Here is a 20,133-nt window from a genome sequence, read left to right as displayed (position 1 = left end):
TTCAGCGGTGCCAGCCACAGATCAGTCTGCGCCGTGATGCCCTGTAATAGCTCTTGGGCGGTGTGCCTTTTGTCGCCTAGGCTCAGCAGTTTGAGCACCGCCTGCTGTCGCTTAGCGACGGCACTGCTGCTGTGCCTAGAGCTACCGACTGATGGCGCCGTGCCCACGGATGGTAGTTCGGAGGAGGAGGTGGAGGAGGGGTGGGAGGAGGAGGAGGCATAGTAGGCCTGAAACACCTGGACTGAGGTAGGCCCCGCAATCCTCGGCGTCGGCAGTATATGAGCAGCCCCAGGGTCAGACTCGGTCCCAGCCTCCACCAAGTTAACCCAATGTGCCGTCAGAGATATATAGTGGCCCTGCCCGGCAGCACTCGTCCACGTGTCCGTGGTCAGGTGGACCTTGTCAGAAACGGCGTTGGTCAGGGCACGGATTATGTTGTCTGACACGTGCTGGTGCAGGGCTGGGACGGCACATCGGGAAAAGTAGTGGCGGCTGGGGACCGAATACCGAGGGGCGGCCGCCGCCATGAGGTTGCGAAAGGCCTCGGTCTCTACTAGCCTATAGGGCAGCATCTCCAGGCTAAGCAATCTGGAGATGTGCACATTAAGGGCTTGGGCGTGCGGGTGGGTTGCACTATATTTGCGTTTCCGCTCCAGCGTCTGGGGTATGGAGAGCTGAACGCTGGTGGATGCTGTGGAGGATCGTGGAGGCGACAATGGGGTTTTTGTGCCAGGGTCCTGGGCAGGGGGCTGACTAGCAGCTGACACAGGGGAAGGAGCAGTGGTGTGCACGGCCGGAGGTGAACGGGCTTGTTGCCACTGAGTGGGGTGCTTAGCATTCATATGCCTGCGCATACTGGTGGTAGTTAAGCTAGTAGTGGTGGAACCCCTGCTGAGCCTGGTTTGGCAAATGTTGCACACCACAGTCCGTCGGTCATCCGGTGTTTCCTTAAAGAACCTCCACACTTCTGAAGATCTAGCCCTCGCCGCAAGAGCCCTCACCACGGGAGCTTCACTAGTTGACAGTGGCGCTGATGCACCAGCTCTGGCCCTGCCTCTCCGTCTGGCCCCACCACTGCCTCTTCCAACCTGTTCAGGTCGAGGACTCTCCTCCGTCTCAGAAGCACTGTGTTCACCCGGCCTCTCAACCCAGCTTGGGTCTGTCACCTCATCATCCTCCGATCCCTCAGTCTGCTCCCCCCTCGGACTTCCTGCCCTGACAACAACTTCCCCACTGTCTGACAACCGTGTCTCCTCATCGTCGGACACCTCTTTACACACTTCCACTACGTCAAGAAGGTCATCATCACCCACAGACTGTGACTGGTGGAAAACCTGGGCATCGGAAAATTGCTCAGCAGCAACCGGACAAGTGGTTTGTGACTGTGGGAAGGGTCCAGAAAACAGTTCCTCAGAGTATGCCGGTTCAAATGCCAAATTTTCCTGGGAGGGGGCAGACTGGGGGGGAGGAGGCTGAGGTGCAGGAGCTGGAGGAGTGGGGATTTCGGTGACATGGGTGGACTGCGTGGAAGACTGACTGGTGGTGGACAAATTGCTCGAAGCATTGTCAGCAATCCACGACATCACCTGTTCGCACTGTTCTGGCCTCAACAGTGCTCTACCACGAGTCCCAGTAACTTCAGACATGAACCTAGGGAGTGTAGCTCTGCGGCGTTCCCCTGCTCCCTCATCAGCAGGTGGTGTCTCACCCCGCCCAGGACCACGGCCTCTGACCCCTGCAGTAGTTGGACGCCCTCGTCCCCGCCCTCGTCCTCTACCCCTAGCCCTCGGGTTAAACATTTTTAAAATGAGAGTTATAACTTTTTTGTTTTTTTTACTTCTTTTTGTTTTTTTTGGTGTTTTTTTGTTTTTTTGTTTTTTTTTTTGTGTTTTTTGTTTTTTTTTGAGTTTTTCAAACCAAACAATCCTATCCTATTGCTATGGCTATTTTCTAGCCAAGTATCAAAGGAAGCACACTACTATGCCAGATGAGATGACACTGAGTTATTGCCTAATAGAAATCCAACCCCTACTGAATTTTGCCACTTCGGCCTTTGCTATGGATATGTGCGCCACTAAGCGCAGAACACAGCGGTCGCAAGTCTCACTACAAATTGCTCAGAATTGGCAAGTACATGCACTGCAGAAACTACAGCCACCAGCAGATCAACCAGAAATCAAATATATAGAACGCTACTGTAGGCTTCAAGAAGCTGTTTGTATTCTCCTATGGCTATTTTCTAGCCAAGTATCAAAGGAAGCACACTACTATGCCAGATGAGATGACACTGAGTTATTGCCTAATAGAAATCCAACCCCTACTGAATTTTGCCACTTCGGCCTTTGCTATGGATATGTGCGCCACTAAGCGCAGAACACAGCGGTCGCAAGTCTCACTACAAATTGCTCAGAATTGGCAAGTACATGCACTGCAGAAACTACAGCCACCAGCAGATCAACCAGAAATCAAATATATAGAACGCTACTGTAGGCTTCAAGAAGCTGTTTGTATTCTCCTATGGCTATTTTCTAGCCAAGTATCAAAGGAAGCACACTACTATGCCAGATGAGATGACACTGAGTTATTGCCTAATAGAAATCCAACCCCTACTGAATTTTCCCACTTCGGCCTTTGCTATGGATATGTGCGCCACTAAGCGCAGAACACAGCGGTCGCAAGTCTCACTACAAATTGCTCAGAATTGGCAAGTACATGCACTGCAGAAACTACAGCCACCAGCAGATCAACCAGAAATCAAATATATAGAACGCTACTGTAGGCTTCAAGAAGCTGTTTGTATTCTCCTATGGCTATTTTCTAGCCAAGTATCAAAGGAAGCACACTACTATGCCAGATGAGATGACACTGAGTTATTGCCTAATAGAAATCCAACCCCTACTGAATTTTCCCACTTCGGTCTTTGCTATGGATATGTGTGCCACTAAGAGCTAAACACAACGGTAGCAAGTCCCCCTGCTAATTCCTCACAAAATGGTAAAAGATGCAAATTAAAATAAAAAAAGTAGAACGTTATTGTAGCCCTAAGAAGGGCTGTTGGGTTCTTTGAGAATCACTCCTGCCTAACAGTAAGCTAATAGAACACCCTAACGCTTTCCCTGACCAGCAGCAGCTCTCTCCCTAGTGGCATCCAGACACAGAATGATCCGAGCAGCGCGGCCAGCGGCTAGTCTATCCCAGGGTCACCTGATCTGGCCAGCCAACCACTGCTATTGACGTGTAAGGGTACCACGTCATGCTGGGTGGAGTGCAGAGTCTCCTGGCTTGTGATTGGCTCTGTTTCTGGCCGCCAAAAAGCAAAACGGCGGGAGCTGCCATTTTCTCGAGCGGGCGAAGTATTCGTCCGAGTAACGAGCAGTTTCGAGTACCCTAATGCTCGACCGAGCATCAAGCTCGGACGAGCATGTTCGCTCATCTCTATTTGCCATCTTCTGGTGCTAATAACTTTTTCATACTTTGGCTCGTCCCGCAATAAATGACACCCATCACTTAAGCTCTGTAGACCAACGTGTTTTTTGTTACCATTTTGATTATATGACCTTTTCATCACTTATTACAATTTTTTTTCACATTGTAAAATGACAAAAAAGCGGAATTTGGGGGCTATTTTCCATTATGGGGTTTAAATGCTGGGAACAGTTATGTTTTGATTGAACACTTTGGGAACATTATGTTTATAATTTTTTACTGTTTTATATTTAGGAAATGCAGGGGGGGGGGGGGAATTTAGATTTTTTTTCCCCTAATATTTTTCAGACCCCCCCCCTAGTGAACTTTAACCCTCAGTTGTCTGATCCTTCAATACTACAGTCAGTAATAGATCATATATAAAATCCTATGTGCCACTGGCATATTGTAGCAGATCTTCAGAAACCATAAAGCTTCAGGTCTTGTAAAGACCCAAGGCTGTCATGGCGACAGATCATCACTCCCCGATAATGTAATGAAGAGTGACTATTGTAGCCATCATGCTCACTCGATGCCAGCTGTTGTCTGCCCCCGGAGGCAATCAATAACCAGGTAACCCCAATCACGAACGGTAGCTGCAATCACCCCCCTTGTATGGAGGGGGCTCAGCCTGAAAGGGGTTAATTTTTTTTTCTTTCAAAATGTATTGAAAAATTGTTTATTAATAAATAAAAAGTACTTGAATGGGTTTGTATAAAGCGATAATGAAATGCTGGTCCTGCTTAAAATTTGGGTTTTTTTATCGCTCTAGACGAAGATGAGTTTAGGACAACTGTTTGGCTTGTTTCACTTTTTGTAACCATATCAGAAACAATAAAATGTATTTTAAAACAATTCATGTGTTAAAATGTGTTATAAAGTGATAAAGAGAATCTGGTTCTGCTTAGGAATAGGGTTTGTCTTCTAGACAAGGAGAAGTCAGATGTAAATGTCAGACTTCCCGGGGTGAGGAGCTTCTCCTGGAGGCTATGGAGAAACTCCTGGGAATAAGATGAAACCATAAGTAACGGCTTGTGTCCACAAACACAGGGGATTAATGTGTTAATGTCATGGTAATGGGCACAGGTTAGACCACTCTGAGGACATCCTCTCGGAGACACTAGGAGCAGGATGGAGATCTAGATAATTTCTTGTTGTGTGAAATGTCTGGTACCTGGACAGAGGTGTAGGGTGAAAATGAAAAATCCCTACGAGGTTCCCAATTATAATGCACCATATAGTCCTGGGGAAACATTTATCAATTATAAACCGCTGGCTTTTTGAAGATTTAAATTTTGTGTTAACATTCTTTAAGAAGAGAATTTTCCCAGGAAGAATAATATAATTATACAATAACTACAGTTTTGTGTCCACATATGGAGAAGATTAAGATCTGAATATCATGGTAATGGGCACAGGTTGGAACACTTAGACCACATGGAGAAACTAGGACCCGGATGGAGATCTCTTTTGATCCTCTCCTTATTATAGATGCATTGCACAAAACTCCTCATAAAGACAGAGGTGTAACCTAAAACTATGGTTTCATATTATATAATCTGCACCATAATGTATATAATCCTGGTGTCTTTGTATTAGGGTCTCTATATGGACCCTATAAGGCTCCTGGGCCCATGTTTGGCCCTACCATTATGCACCCCCAGAACATGTAAATGGTCACTTAGTGACTTTATAATCTCCATGTCAATTGCTGTACACCCAGGACGGTCACAATGGAAAGGAGTTGACAGGAATATTATTCTTCTGACTGAAATTACTTCTTCATACACTTAACCAATGAGGTGCTCTGAAAAACATGGCAAAACGCCGTAGCGGGACTGGTGAGCCCCATACATAGTAGATGGTTGGCTGCACCTGGCAATGTCAATGAAGTCAGTTTTCCTCAAATGTTGGTACATATTAAAAGGGCATCACCAACACAATGAAGATCTGTAAACAAATAAGCCTGAGGGGCTTCAGGTTCCATAGGACTTAATGAGGCTTGGAAGCCCTCAGACTCATTTGCATACAGATCTTCATCCTGATGCTAGATGCCCTTGAAGTTGTAGTTGTATATGAATTTTATGCACCCATCTTCAAACACTGATCATATGAAGCACACATGTAGCTGTAGCCATATTCTGACAAGGAACAAAATAGGTTTATTTTGCTTTCCCCTTATAAAGCCCATTAGTTGGGTGATACATGTGGGGAATTTTTCTCCTACAACATTCAGCCCCTTCCCTATTCCCCCCCCCCCCCCATTTACACGCTTAGGCCGGTTTCACTTGAACAAATGCATGCCCAGGCTGTAGCTCTCCCCTCTCCGTAGGGAGAACTGTGCCACGGCCCTAATTATAGGGAAAGATGGCGCACGCTCTAAATTTTTTTTTCCAGGTATGGTACAGTGGGCAGTACATCCATCAAACGTATTGGCCATTGAAATGCATGGGGCTGTACGCTACCCATACCGCAACACTACAGTAGGGATTATGGATTTGTCTATTGTTATAGCTACAAGTTACAATGAGTTTTTGCAGATATTTTATATTTCACCCCTGCTTTTCCATCTATAATGATAATATTTATTTGTAGGAATGTTTTCTGCCATTGTGGTGGGACTTTGGCAGTTTTGGGTTCACTTTCTAATGTGTTTTTTACCCTGTCAAAAATGAGCAATTTTGTTGATTACATTGTTCAATAATAAGTTGGTTCTCAATATTGGATCAGTGGATGTCGCAACATCAGAGAATACAGTAATTGTTGGACCTCCTCTAATTTCATATTAATTAGCTATCAAAGTCTTCAATAGTCCAAACCTGAGGAATGAAAAAAGTGTGGATTTTTTTATCATGGCGTCCTGGTTGATGGGGGTCCCAAGTATCACCCTTCCTCCTGCAATCACAAGAATTAGGGGTCCACAAATCCCCAGTGTTACCCCATGTTAGTGTAGATGAGAAAAAAAAATTACTTGTGACTCTTGTGGAACATCTATGCCCTTATGCTCCATAGAAGTGAGTGGAGCCATATGTTCAACCATAATCTCCTTGAATTGGTTAACTATTGGGGGGGTACCTGTAGACCTTTCATTCCACTGATCACTGGGTGTTATGGTTGTTGGAGCCCGAGTGACCAGCCACTTATCTACTAAAAACATAATCCTCAGTGACCCAACAATTCGGATCTGGAAAATCTATGAAGAATCTTGGTATAGATTCTGTATCCTCAATCTGGGACAATTTACTTTATACTACATGAGGTTCTTACCCAATACTTCCATATGTGGGATATAATACTGTAACCAAAAGAAGATGTTCATGAATACAATGATTAGGCAGGTGGTCAAAGTTCTACCAGTGGGTCAAGCATAGAAGGCAACCAAACACCATGGCTTAACATAAGACAAATATAATAATCGGGATAATTGTATATCTAGATATGTAAGATGTGAATAGTTCCACAATATATGTTGACTCATTTTATGAGAATGAACACTCATTACAATGTTGATGCATAAGAATTGTATATCTCCCTATAGAACATGTTTTTTTTTCTATTGTGATCAATTTAGTAAAAGATGAGGTGTGACTAAGGTTTAGGTAATTTCAGGACAAATGATATTAGCATTTTCCTAACACTATAAACAATCCTAAGGTGGCTACTCCCTGATCCCTTGTTCCCTGATCAGCTCCTTAGTCGTTCTCTTTAAATAACAATGGGGTCTCCATGACTGGCCAAGGTCTAGGTGATGAGTCATTAGCAACTTAATAGAAGCTTCTGCCATCCAATGATAATAGAATGGGGGTAACCTTTTAGGCCTTGGATCTCCTCATGTATAAAATAGAGGTAGAAGATGGGAATTGTTAGTTTATTCTTGAGTATTTCTCAGATAAACTTGGAGAGGGCAAAAGAGTTTTCTTAGCCTAAACCACTATAGAGAGACTTTATTCAACTTCTTAAAGACGACTAACTGGACACCTTCTGTACCCTTGACTAACTGGACACCTTCTGTACCCTTGACTAACTGGACACCTTCTGTACCCTTGACTAACTGGACACCTTCTGTACCCTTGACTAACTGGACACCTTCTGTACCCTTGACTAACTGGACACCTTCTGTACCCTTGACTAACTGGACACCTTCTGTACCCTTGACTAACTGGACACCTTCTGTACCCTTGACTAACTGGACACCTTCTGTACCCTTGACTAACTGGACACCTTCTGTACCCTTGACTAACTGGACACCTTCTGCACCCTTGACTAACTGGACACCTTCTGCACCCTTGACTAACTGGACACCTTCTGCACCCTTGACTAACTGGACACCTTCTGCACCCTTGACTAACTGGACACCTTCTGCACCCTTGACTAACTGGACACCTTCTTCACCTAAAACCACAACTAAAGAACTAAGGTAAGACCAATCATCTAAGTTGTGTTTTTTTGTTGTTGATTTGTTTACCTGATGTTATTACTAATGAGTTTGGACTTTTCAATGTCCTACAATGAACAAAACTAAAAATAATATTTGGATAACAACTTTGTTATAATGTAAAACTGTTTAGAATAAAATGTAGTTTTAGCCTGTTCTTGGTTATAATTATGGAAAAATCAAATAACCAATAATAAGTCCAACATTATGAATTATTTTGGGGTGGTCACCCAGTCCTTTCACATTATACTGTGAATGCCTAAAGTATGATGGATTGTGATGATATATTGACATGAAGACCTATTGAACATTATATTTTCCTAAAAGTTGATTTTCTTTCTTGTAGACTATTTGCTCAAGATCAAGCCTCACCAATCCTTAAGCCAAAATGGAACCAGTCTTCCAAACTGTAGAGGTCGAGCAGATTACCGATTGCTACAGGATCGTCAAGAGGCTTGGTCAGGGGGCTTATGGACAAGTCCTACTTGCACAAGACAAACTTACAGGTATGTGACCAAGGCCATAAAGCTGGATATGTAGACTAATACACACTAGATTACAAATTGTAAAGTGTTACATGATTTGGAGCAATATAAATATTATTATTATTCTGCTCATATTGGTGGATTCGACTAATGATGTAATCTACAGAGGGATTTCGGACTCTCCGTTCCTTATCCCCGATTCTGGTAGAATCTGCCTCATTTTGTTACATATGTATTTCTTTTTTTTGAGTGAGAACAGTGAATGTCGCTCTTCTCTCTCCTGTGACCACTAACTGGTTAGCGTAGAGGATATTTCCTGCCGAGCTAGGAGTTTACACAAGGAGACCTGAGCTTCACTGTAGGCAAAAGGAGCCAGAACAGAAGGAAATCCTATAGAAAATGATCAAATATCTGTCAATCAAATGTCCATATGACACACAGCTTCTTTTTTATCAATTATGTGCTCACTTTATTCCGCTTATCATGCAAGTGTTATGAATGGGGAAAGAGGAGGTGACTTATCAGCTGTGAGAGTTGGGGCTGTTGTAATCAACTAATCCATTACCTGTATAGTTATTAGAATATTATTTTATCAAGAGAGATCTAGGAGGTAACATCTAATTGTCTTCTTTTCTTTAGGTAAACCGTTTGCACTGAAGTTGGTGAGAAAGGACCGGACCAAGTTGAAATCTTTTCTATTGGAACTGTCCCTATCAATCTCTCTCTCGGAGCACCCTGGATTTATTACAACCTACCCGATATTTACTCACACCATGGACTACTATGCTATGACTCAGGAGCTGGCAACAGCAGGAACACTGCATCACCTCATTCAAGCTGAGGTAAGAAATGCCTTCTTCATATAGTAACATACACCTTATTATCCTATTAACCAACCCAACATCTTCTCCTCAGACTGATGTATATGACCGTGTAATCTATATGTGTGTAACTTATGATGCTCATCTTATTTTTGCAGGTTGGACTTTCAGAAGAAATAGTAAAAAGATGTGCAGTCCAAATTTCCAGCGCTCTGGACTACATGCACCATAAAGGGTTGGTGCACAGGGATCTGAAGCCGGACAATGTCCTCCTCATGGACAGAGATTGCCATCATATCGTGCTTGGTGACTTTGGTTTAACTCAGCCTGTAGGTAGCATTGTAACCTCAATGTCGCACATTATCCCGTATATGTCTCCAGAGTTGTGTGACATCTCGGACGAGGAATATTTAATTTTACACCCTAGTGTAGATACCTGGGCTTTTGGGGTACTACTATTTGTCATCCTTACTGGATATTTTCCTTGGAGACGCGCCTTCAGTGATGACATCATGTACCTGGACTATGTATACTGGCTGGACAATCTGAGCTATATTCCCCCACCAGCTCGTTGGGACCAATTTTCCCCTGCAGCAGTCACCATGTTAAGCAATCTTCTTGTTCCGGACCAATCTTGTAGACACTCAGTTCTTTCAGTCTTAAATTACATTAATTTTCCCTGGAAAACTGATGTTAGTGGAGGCAACCCATGGGAGGCTGAAAGTCCAGTGGACTGTGACAGTGACAGTCAACCTATTGACCAAGAAGGTACCACGTCAAGCCATACAATGGAAGCGGATAATCCAGTTCTAATTATCACAGAGGAAGATGCTATGCTCACTCTTGGATTGGAAGTGGAAATTTCTTAGGACTTCATTGTGGGACCCTAAAAGGTTCTGGCGATTCAGTCGACCAACATTGGGAACTCAAAAAACGTGAGTATTACATTTATCTAATAAGATATTTTTGAAAATGTTGGTTAGCTGTTTCTTTGAGTTTGGCTTCTATCCTTGGGAAGTAAAGGTGAAGGGTGCATCTTCAGTGTTTAGCTCTATAATGGTACAACAAGCCAAGGTTTAGGCCATAATGCATATTCTAGACTAAATAAGATTCTCACTTTTAGGAAAGTTTCTTTTTTATAATATCTGGAGAACTGCTTAAATCACCTAACCAGAGACGTGAAAGAGTATTGTAGATTCTTTTTTGTCTTTTTATTTAAAATGCAAGAAATTTGTGCAGATGGTTTATAAAAACATTTCTCTCTCTATGGGATTGCGCCTACCTGTGAGACGAAAGGAAACCTGATGATGACTGAGTAGAGGAGATCGGGAGGAACACACAGTGGACCTGACAGTAAAGGTAATAACAATTTTGTCTTTTTGTCTATTTATTTGTAGAGCCCTATTAACTGACACCTTCCTTCTAGCTAAAAATTGTTTTCCTTCAATTTCAACCGTCCCCACTTTCATCTTAGTCCTATGGATTTTTGACAATATTCCATATGTGTTTTTTAATTGTTACGGTCCCTGCAGTCCCACAGATAACTGTTGTGATTAATTTATCATTGGGAACCTGTATTAGGTGATACATTTTTTAATTCTTTTAATGGTTTTTGAGTTGACCCAGATGATGATCTAAGAATCTCGCTAATTGACTTTCACTATGAAAAAGAATAGACGAGAAACGAGAACTGATGGGAAAACATGTCAATAATAACCATATTGTAAAAAATTGAAAAAGGAAAGGAGTTGTCATCTTGCTTACAGTGACTGGTGGTGGCATAAGTAGATAATGCTTTTCTTGCATATGGCACATGGTTTTTCTTGTTTTGTTTTTCAATAAAACACTTCTAAGCAGAAAATGTATTCTATATGGATGATTTAAACAAAAAATAGATTTATTTTACCAGCACTTTAGAGTTAAAGGGGTGGGGGAGGCAAAATAGAACGTATAGACATAAGACATAACATAACATTCTCTGGCCTTATAGCAGCTCTTGGGCATAAATTAGAGGTACAAGACGGGTTGTGTGTCTTGAGAGCAAAAGAGTTTTCATATGCTGGAACATTATCAAATGACATTCATCTTCTTGTCAATGATTTGGGGATATTCTTGACTTGTTCTACATAACCAAAGTGTTAGGGTTGGGAAACACAGAAGACAGGGGATAGTGTGCCCTGAGCTTGCCCCAACCTCTGTCCCTTCCTATAGCCCCCCCACGCTAAACCGTGGGGCGACTACTTGAAGACTCGAAATACACTGGATAAGTGTGGGAAGGGAAACACGAACAGAATGACAAACATAAAACACAAAAGAATGGTAAACTAGCCGGAGTAACAACGAGAGGGTACGTCAAGAGCAAAATAAGTAAGCAAAGAGTCAATGTCAAAAACTAGCCGAGGTCACAACAACACAGATACAGATACAGAGCAATACAACCTAATGCAGCAAGGGATTTCAAACACTAGCACAGGTGACTAGTGAAGCTGCAATTTATGTAGCCAGAACTCCACCTCCAGAACCTGATAGGAGCTGGACAGCTTCTGGGAATTAACCCCGCAAGGTGCAGAACAACCAGGCACCATGCAGAGGTACCACAAGTCCCAGCAGTTCCGAACACAACTCCTAGACAGTGAGAGATCTTAGCAGCGGCTGCCCGGGACGAGAGGTGGAGTTTGCGCGGATACGCGTCGGGGGTCGGAGAACGCTGCTGGCACCAGCAGAAGAACCAGAAGTCCCAGCATTCTCCCTAGCGAACCAGACACAAAGTATATAAATAACAAAAAATAGGTCTTGTATATGTATAAATCCAGGGGGAATCTGGTCAAGACAGAATTATTTGTATCTGAACAAGTTCATAATTCAAAAATGTATGGGGTCTCCTGACTCTCTCGCCCTCAATGCATATGTGTGGAGGGGGAGGGGTGGTAAAAGGCTCTGGCAGCTGAATTCCGAGGTGCCAAACTGTATCACCAATGTTCTGTTTTCCCGAAAACCTTTTCATCTTTTAGATTTGGCTTCCATTGTTCTGTGGCCAGGAGTGAAATAATCTTTAAACATAAGGTTCTAGGAGGTATCTGCTCTTTAGTTACCTGTGGCTGTGAACTTATTGAGGATGGACAAGTCAACACAAGGGAGATTAAAAATGGATTGTGTTGGTGCCGTGCTTCCAAATGGGGGTGGGGGACAATAATCCATTACATTTATGATTAAAACATATGCCAAAACAACACATTTCGGGTTAGGGCTTGTGCTTTCTATAGTTTACGTATGCACATCATTTGTGGAAGGGGCGATTCCTACCTCAAAACTTGTTGTTTTTAAATATGTTTTAATATTAAATGTGAATTTTCATCTGGATGTGATCACTGCACAAGTGCTGATGGTTTATGCCCCCGGTTTGGACAAGCCGAAATAATTTCTTATAGAACTGTCCTTATCGAAAAGAAAGGTCTACTTCATAATTTCTATATCAAACACACTCCTTATTCTGTAAACTAATCTCCACCATACACTCTCCACAGTTCTTTATGTAATGATTAGTATTTGATTAGTATTAGTAATGATTAATATTTTTTGGACTATAAGGCGCACCAGAGTACAAGGCACACCATCAATAAATGCCTGCTAAAACATCTAGGTTTATATATAAGGCACACTGGACTATAAGGCGCACCAGATTATAAGGATGAATGCCCAGCAGGTGGTAGACCTATGCACAGTTCAAGGCAGCTGTTGTCTGTAAGTTTGGTTCATATATAAGGCGCACTGGACTATAAGGCGCACCTTTGATTTCTGAGAAAATCAAAGGATTTTTTGTGCGCCTTATAGTCCGAAAAATACAGTATATATAATGTAACCCAAGATGCTCATTTGATATCTGCACACAAATTATTGAGGCCCACAATATATCCAGTCTATGTCTAAGTTAATTGACAGAATAGTATAAGCCGATTTCCTCCAAAAGACCATTGAGAGCAATGTCCAAGAGAAGTAAATCCACCTTCTAAACATTCAGATCTCTTTCTTGTTTTACCTCAATTTTCCTTGGAAAGATGATATCTCAGACTATAACACAGAGGAGGCAGAAGAGGAAGTGGATATTGTAAGGGAACGCCAACATTTTGGATTCGCCATCGTAGAGAACTGCCTTAAGTCTTGGGCCCCTTCGATACAAACGTTGTAAGGATTGATATCCAGCCGCACAATTTGTGGCCAGATATTGGTCTCCTTGGGAAAAAGATAGAGCTTAGCCCATTCATCCCTCCTCTCTCCAATGTGTGCCTGGATGAGCATAAGCTCATGTGAAAGGATAGATGACTGCAAAACGTTTCCAAATGATCATAGAATGCTGGAAAAAGTTTGGAAATACAGTCTTGGCCAAATTTAAATTATTCTTTGGTAAATCAGGATTTGTAATGTAATTGGATTTGTAAAGGTTATTAATAAAAAACCATGTCCGCTTTCTTCAAGAAACACTATTTCTTCTAACCATTTGTATTGCAGCTTAATTCATTTGAATGCAGCCGAGCTGCAGTATCAGCACTAATCATGTTCAGAGGTGGAGGTATTTTTGGAAAAAGCAGTGTCCTCACCAGATACAATATGGGATTTATCAGAGCTTGTATATAAAGCTTCTAGCATACAAGACTTGAAATAGTCACAGTAGCTGGCACATGGCCAAGAATTACAACTATTTTCTCGCTTGTGTCACCACTTCCACAGAAAGCCCAGGCTATTATGCAATTCGGCAACAGGCAGAAACTGGCAACATTGTTTTACATTTTTGTTTTGTTTTTTTAATACCCCTTTTATTTTAATGTTTTTTGGTTTTCCAAGGTGATTAAGGAATCCATAGGAGGCCAAAGTTATAAGTGTTATATGTATGTGTACGTATGAGCTTCAAAGATGTCTGGACTCACAATTACTCAACAAACCTATTCATTACTAAATGCGTATTAGCTGCATGTCCGTCATTACACCACCACAGCCATGTATCTCATCACAATGGACTTATTTGCTGAACAGCATCAAACTTGTATTCTAAAATTTAGTTTTCATGAAAAACTCAGAAATTTCTAATTTTGTCTTTTAAAAACACACTAGTTTGCTGCCGGCCAGCTCCATGTTTGCTGACTGTCATCACCGTCGCCGTAGCTTCTGTTTAGATTGCAATTGTCATACAAAGGCTGCAATAAAACCTGCTGAAAAGGCTGAGCACTGTACACACAAGCCCCGAGGCTGCGCTCTTACACAGGCAATTGACTCCCAACCACAGCAATAGGATTATATTACAATGAGCAATGTCCTGCTGTGGCCGGTCTGACCCGATCTCAGAAATAACAATCAAAATATTGATGATATAAATTGAGATTAATTTTAATACTAGAAATGTATAATTTTAAGAGGTGGTGCTCAAAGCAGCCGTGTAGTGAGTCTTGTACAATCCCATAAAAGGATTATCCTGGGATTTTCCTCCTTAGAATAAATGATGAATACATTAATAATGATGGAGGTCTGATACTTGCCACTCTGTATGAAGTGGTCAGCCCAATTCACCGAGGGCCCCTTCCACAGCACAGGCATATGACCTCACATCCATTTATCATACAGTTTCATTAACACTCAGACCTGTAGTCGGGCAGAGCCGCAATACCAAGTAGGGCCTCTGTAGGTTGTATGGTGCTGTGGTTGGTGAAGAGGCCTTAGAAACTCTGAAATCCTGAGGTGACTTCAGATTTTTGGGGTGACCAAGTGTTAGGATTAAGTCTGGATCAGTGGTCATCCCAAGACTAGGTGACATGTAAAAAGACATCCCAGAATACCAATAGAGTTTTTAGGAGACGACCCAGCTCACCCGGGAATGCAGGATCCAGAAACTGACGTGTTGACGGCACATGCAAATGAAGTAAAGCTTGAACAAAAACGGATCAGCAAATCCACCACATATAGGATCAAATATTCACTACTTTATTCTGATCTTCTTACAAGCACATGACCAAACATAGGAAATAAGGACACACAAGTCTTAAGAGTTTCGAGTCATTGCTACTCCACTGAAGATCTCATAATGGATTTCACATATGATTAGGACACAGCTAGTGTCAACTTTTTAGATCTAACCGTTACTGTTAATAAAATGACTAGAAAACCAATGGCAGATAATTCCATCCTTCATGGTACGTCCTGCCATCCCTAATGCACCATAAGCAGTGTCCCTGTGGGAGAAATGCTCAGGGCTAAAAGAAATTGTTCTTCTCCTGCTAATTACCCAATGGAAAAACTAAATATTGTCACTCGTTTCATCTTCCCCGTAAGTATCCAAATTGGACTTTAATCTTTTCTGCTCGCTCTAGCAATGCACGAGATCATGACTATCTATTGTGTAACAACAAAAGAAATAATATATATTCTTGCCCTGCTATGGTTACTACCTATAGTTTTTACAAATTGCCTAAAATTCCAATATTTTCTTAAAATATTTGCCGATCCTGTAAGAGGACAATGAATTAAATCGTATCGTTCTAGGATGGCCCCCACTTTACTTACATTGTTATAAATGATTAGGAGAAAGTAATTTATAAAATCTAACACTTGGCTTTATATAGAGAGACACTCCCCTACTTAAGTACACCCAACTTACAGACGACCCCTAGTTAAAGACAGACCCCACTGCCCACTGTGACCTCTGGTGAAGCTCTCTAGATGTTACTACAGGCAGTCCCCGGGTTATGTACAAGATAGGGTCCGGAGGTTTGTTCTTAAGTTGAATTTGTATGCAAGTCGAAACTGTATATTTTATAATTGTAGATCCAGACAAAAAAAATTTTGGCCCCAGTGACAATTGGGGTTTAAACATTTTTTGCTGAAATGGGACCAAGGATTATCAATAAAGCTTCATTACAGACACCTTACAGCTGATCATTGCAGTCTGGGACTATAGTAAAGCATCCAGAGAGCTTCACCAGAGGTCAGAGGGGTCTGTCTGTAACTATGGGTTGTCTGTAAGTCGGGTGTCCTTAAGTAGGGGACCGCCTGTATAGTCGCAGGCTGCAATGATCAGCTGTAAGGTGTCTGTAATGAAACTATATTTAAAATCCTTATTACAGCAAAAAAATTTTGAAACTACAATTGTCGCTGGGGCAAAAAAAAATTTGTCTGGAACTACAATTATAAAATATATTATTTCGACTTGCATACAAATTCAACTTAAGAACAAAGCTATGGAACTGATCTTGTATGTTACTCGGGGTCTGCCTGTATCGTTTTTTTTCAGATGTGGTTAAAATTGGTGTACAGTCTACGAGTATGCTAATGATCAAGAGTATCTCCCTCTATTGGTAAAGGTTTTATAGGAAGAACTCTATTATCAATTGTAACTCCTGTAATATAATACACAGAATTGATTGTTCCGTTTCTCATTTAACCCACATTGATTGTACGGCTCGAAAACTTAAGAAGTGAATAGGAGAACATACAATTGATTCAAATATTAATAAAAAGGATAGACGTTGCCTTCTAAATAGATTTTGGATTTTATTACTGAATACTGTTGGGGTATGAATATTAGAACAATCTTTAATATATTAAGATCAAATCATTTCTAAAATATTTATGTTTTATGTTGTAAGGCAGTTACACATCATTACTATGGTAACAGAGCAGGCAGTGTTACATCATCACTGGGAGCAGAGCATGAGATGGAGGAGGAGTTACTGAGAAGTAAGTAATCGTGGGACTTGTAGTTTCCAGTGACGGCCATCTTGGTTATAACTCCGCCTACTTTAGAAAGCCCATAACATTTTGTGAATCATAAAATCAAACTATTTAAGCTCCATGTTGTGACTATGGAGTGAATATTTTATCCTTTATGTGGTGGATTTTCTGATCCGTTTGACATGGGGGTATTCTGGGATGTAGATCTTGAACAAACATTCATATCCTTCATATTCATACTTCATAGCAAATACTTTTCACAAGAGAAAATCGGTAGCCATTACCTACACATTTCAGGACACCACCTTAACGACAATCCTATTACCTGAAGTGCTGTATCGGCAGAACAGGACACGTCTTCTTTCACAAATGTGGGATAAGGATGCGTGTGACGCGTTGGACAAATCTGGTGACTAGGCTGGTTGCGTCCATAGAAGGTAGACTGGATGCTGATGGTGGTTTTGTGAGGACATCTTAGGGAAACGTATTCTCCATCACAGGCTCGTAGTGTGTAATTTCTCAAAATTCTAGAAATATAACCTGCACAAGAAATGGAACAATTATATGTAACCTCTAATGAAATGTTACTTCAACAACCCAACATAACCAAAAAAAAAGTTTTACCCAAGGCTCACTTCCATGAACTCCATTATACATTGCCATAAGATGAGGTATAAGATTTTGTAGTACACGGTTGATTCCACTAGTTGGCGTGATAATTCCTCTTATCATATGAGCATTGTGGGACTATAGGATTCGCCATGTTACGGAGACCACTATCGTGCTGACATTTTTTCTGGTGTTGTATTTTTGTCAAATATGTTGCTGTTTCTTTTTATTTATTTGATAGAAGTTTTATAACATAAATACAAAATTAAGAGCCCTGGTGAGAGTGATGTGGTAATGTCAGTGAGGTAGTGCTATTTGGCAAGGGAGAATGATGTCATAATCTAAGAGGAGGGTTTTAAAAGTGGATTGGTGATGTCACTGAAGGAAAAAATTATACAGACAACATAGTGAAGGATGTATATATCTGTACAGAGGTGGTGATGTCACAGCAGGGGGTGTGTGCACCTGGGGAGAGGCGGTGATGTCACAGCAGAGGGTGTGTGCACCTGGGGAGAGGCGGTGATGTCACAGCAGAGGGTGTGTGCACCTGGGGAGCACCGGTCATGTCACAGCAGAGGGGGGGGGGGGGTGCACCTGGGGAGAGGTGGCAAAGTCACAGCAGAGGGGGGGGGTGCACCTGGGGAGAGGTGGCAAAGTCACAGCGGAGAGGGTGTGTGCACCTGGGGAGAGCCAGTGATGTCACAGCGGAGAGGGGGTGTGCACCTGGGGAGAGCCGGTGATGTCACAGCGGAGAGGGGGTGTGCACCTGAGGAGAGGCGGTGATGTCACAGCGGAGAGGGGGTGTGCACCTGGGGAGAGCCGGTGATGTCACAGCGGAGAGGGTGTGTGCACCTGGGGAGAGCCGGTGATGTCACAGCAATGGTGGCCCTAACAATTGCTATTTGTTGTGGTGCTGAGTAGGACCCCCACCAAGTTGATATTGATGTTGTCTACTTAAGATAAACCATCGCATTCTCGGAATACAGTGTACAAGATGGAGCAGAAGAAGAACAAGTCACTCACTGTAATGGTATATAAGCAAAATCCCATTTCCCTTCAGATAAAAGAAGCCATTCTAGCGTGTGACTGTACAGAGGAATCCAGAAGATAAGAGCTGGCCGGATTCCTCGCCTTTCATTCATAACATTAAGATGGGCTCACTTACTCCTGGCTGACTATAAACTTCATTCTTCAGATGAAGACGGCAATAACTAATTACTTGGCTCTTGCCGCTTTAATCTTTTTACTACTAAACCTGAACCGAGTGCAACACAAAGGAGCAGTGCACAGCGCTGCCCCCTCCTTACCACCTGTTTGTAAATACCAAACCTAAGCTGGCCATCTTATTGACCCATTGAGGGCGGCTTCCTGAGGAAGTGAAAAGCATATGGACTGCAAGAATATCACTTTTTTTTTTACTAGTATTGATTTGTATTGGGATTCAGCAGCTGCTTCAAGTTGCATCTTTTGTAGAAAGGGTACAGATAATGGGGCAGATTTACTTACCCGCTCCATTCGCGATCCAGCAGCGCATTCTCTGCGGTGGATTCGGGTCTTCCGGCGATTCACTAAGGCAGTTCCTCTGTTGTCCACCAGGTGTCGCTGCTGCGCTGAAGTCCGCCGAAGTTCACAATCCTATTCCTGGTGAAGGAAAGCGCGTGTCCAGCGACACTTTTTTTTTTTTTAAATGTGGCGATTTCTCCAAATCCGTCGGGTTTTTGTCGGCCACGCCCCCGATTTTCATCGCGTGCATGCCGGCGCCGATGCGCCACAATCCAATCGTGTGCGCCAAAAACACGGGGCAATTCAGGGAAAAAAATTGTCGCAAATCGGAAATATTCGGGTAACACGTCAGGAAAACTCGAAAAGGGCCCTTAGTAAATGACTCCCAATGACTCAATTGGTCCTCAGCTGTACTCCAGTATTATAACCCCCGCCCCAACAAACCCAAACAATTGTCGACTGTATAAATTACCCAATCTCGATGCCTAGGGACTGTATAGAAGTCCAGAGCTTTGGTTCATTTGTCTCTGGCTGGGAGGGAGTTCGCTGCATCTTGTAGCAGCTTTCCTTTATTTGCTACCAGAGATTCATACTGAGAGCTCCCCACTCAGCCAAATTTGCTAGAGCCATTGCGTACTGCCCAATTGTCCATCATTAATACCTCGACCTTGGCGCATGTACCGGATAGGAGGAAGTTTGCCCTGATTTAAACGATCTACATCCTCAAGTTCAATGTAACGCTGAAGCTCCTACTCTACCATTCTGCGGACAAACAGACTTTTTGGATGAGCAACTTCTACATCCGTGACCTATATTGTTACAATGAAAAACCAGCATTTTTAAAAATTTTATCCTGAACACGATGGAGCATCTCAGGAGGCAGAGGATTATCACTCCCATCAGCTGGGAGATAGGATGTCTGCCGTTTTCTACATCCAATTTGTCCGAGACTTTCCAGACGATGTAGGAAGATTTAAATCCTATTCTTGGCAGCACAAAGAGCCTTGAATGAGCCTCGGACACAGACCCCCAGCCCTCAGTATCTGTATGTACAAAAATGTAGGATTCGCTCCGATCGTCTTTCCAACACCTGTCACTC

General features: G+C 42.5%; 2 protein-coding genes across 2 annotated transcripts in view; one reads left to right on the top strand and one right to left on the bottom strand.

Moving 5' to 3' along the window:
* The window catches only part of EVA1A (eva-1 homolog A, regulator of programmed cell death), a 267,070-nt gene that overhangs the window by 207,561 nt on the left and 39,376 nt on the right, over positions 1 to 20,133 (bottom strand). The window contains exon 2 of the mRNA XM_072143694.1: positions 17,248 to 17,462. Within this exon, the coding sequence (XP_071999795.1) occupies positions 17,248 to 17,462 (215 nt within the window). The remainder of the gene's footprint in view (positions 1 to 17,247; positions 17,463 to 20,133) is intronic.
* LOC140120777 (serine/threonine-protein kinase SBK1-like) lies at positions 8,289 to 10,075 on the top strand. The gene is made up of 3 exons (XM_072139721.1): positions 8,289 to 8,406; positions 9,025 to 9,227; positions 9,365 to 10,075. The coding sequence occupies exons 1-3, from the start codon at positions 8,289 to 8,291 to the stop codon at positions 10,073 to 10,075; spliced, it is 1,032 nt and encodes a 343-aa protein (XP_071995822.1).

Source organism: Engystomops pustulosus, chromosome 3 (assembly GCF_040894005.1).
Source record: "Engystomops pustulosus chromosome 3, aEngPut4.maternal, whole genome shotgun sequence".
Classification (NCBI taxonomy): domain Eukaryota; kingdom Metazoa; phylum Chordata; class Amphibia; order Anura; family Leptodactylidae; genus Engystomops; species Engystomops pustulosus.
This window is presented reverse-complemented; position numbering and strand designations above follow the sequence as displayed.

Excerpts from the sequence above, each read along its gene's own strand:
- LOC140120777 (XM_072139721.1), top strand. The coding sequence starts at position 8,289 with ATGGAACCAGTCTTCCAAACTGTAGAGGTCGAGCAGATTACCGATTGC. Across the intron at positions 8,407-9,024 it reads TGCACAAGACAAACTTACAG|GTAAACCGTTTGCACTGAAG; the intron begins GTATGTGACCAA and ends TCTTTTCTTTAG. Across the intron at positions 9,228-9,364 it reads ATCACCTCATTCAAGCTGAG|GTTGGACTTTCAGAAGAAAT; the intron begins GTAAGAAATGCC and ends TTATTTTTGCAG.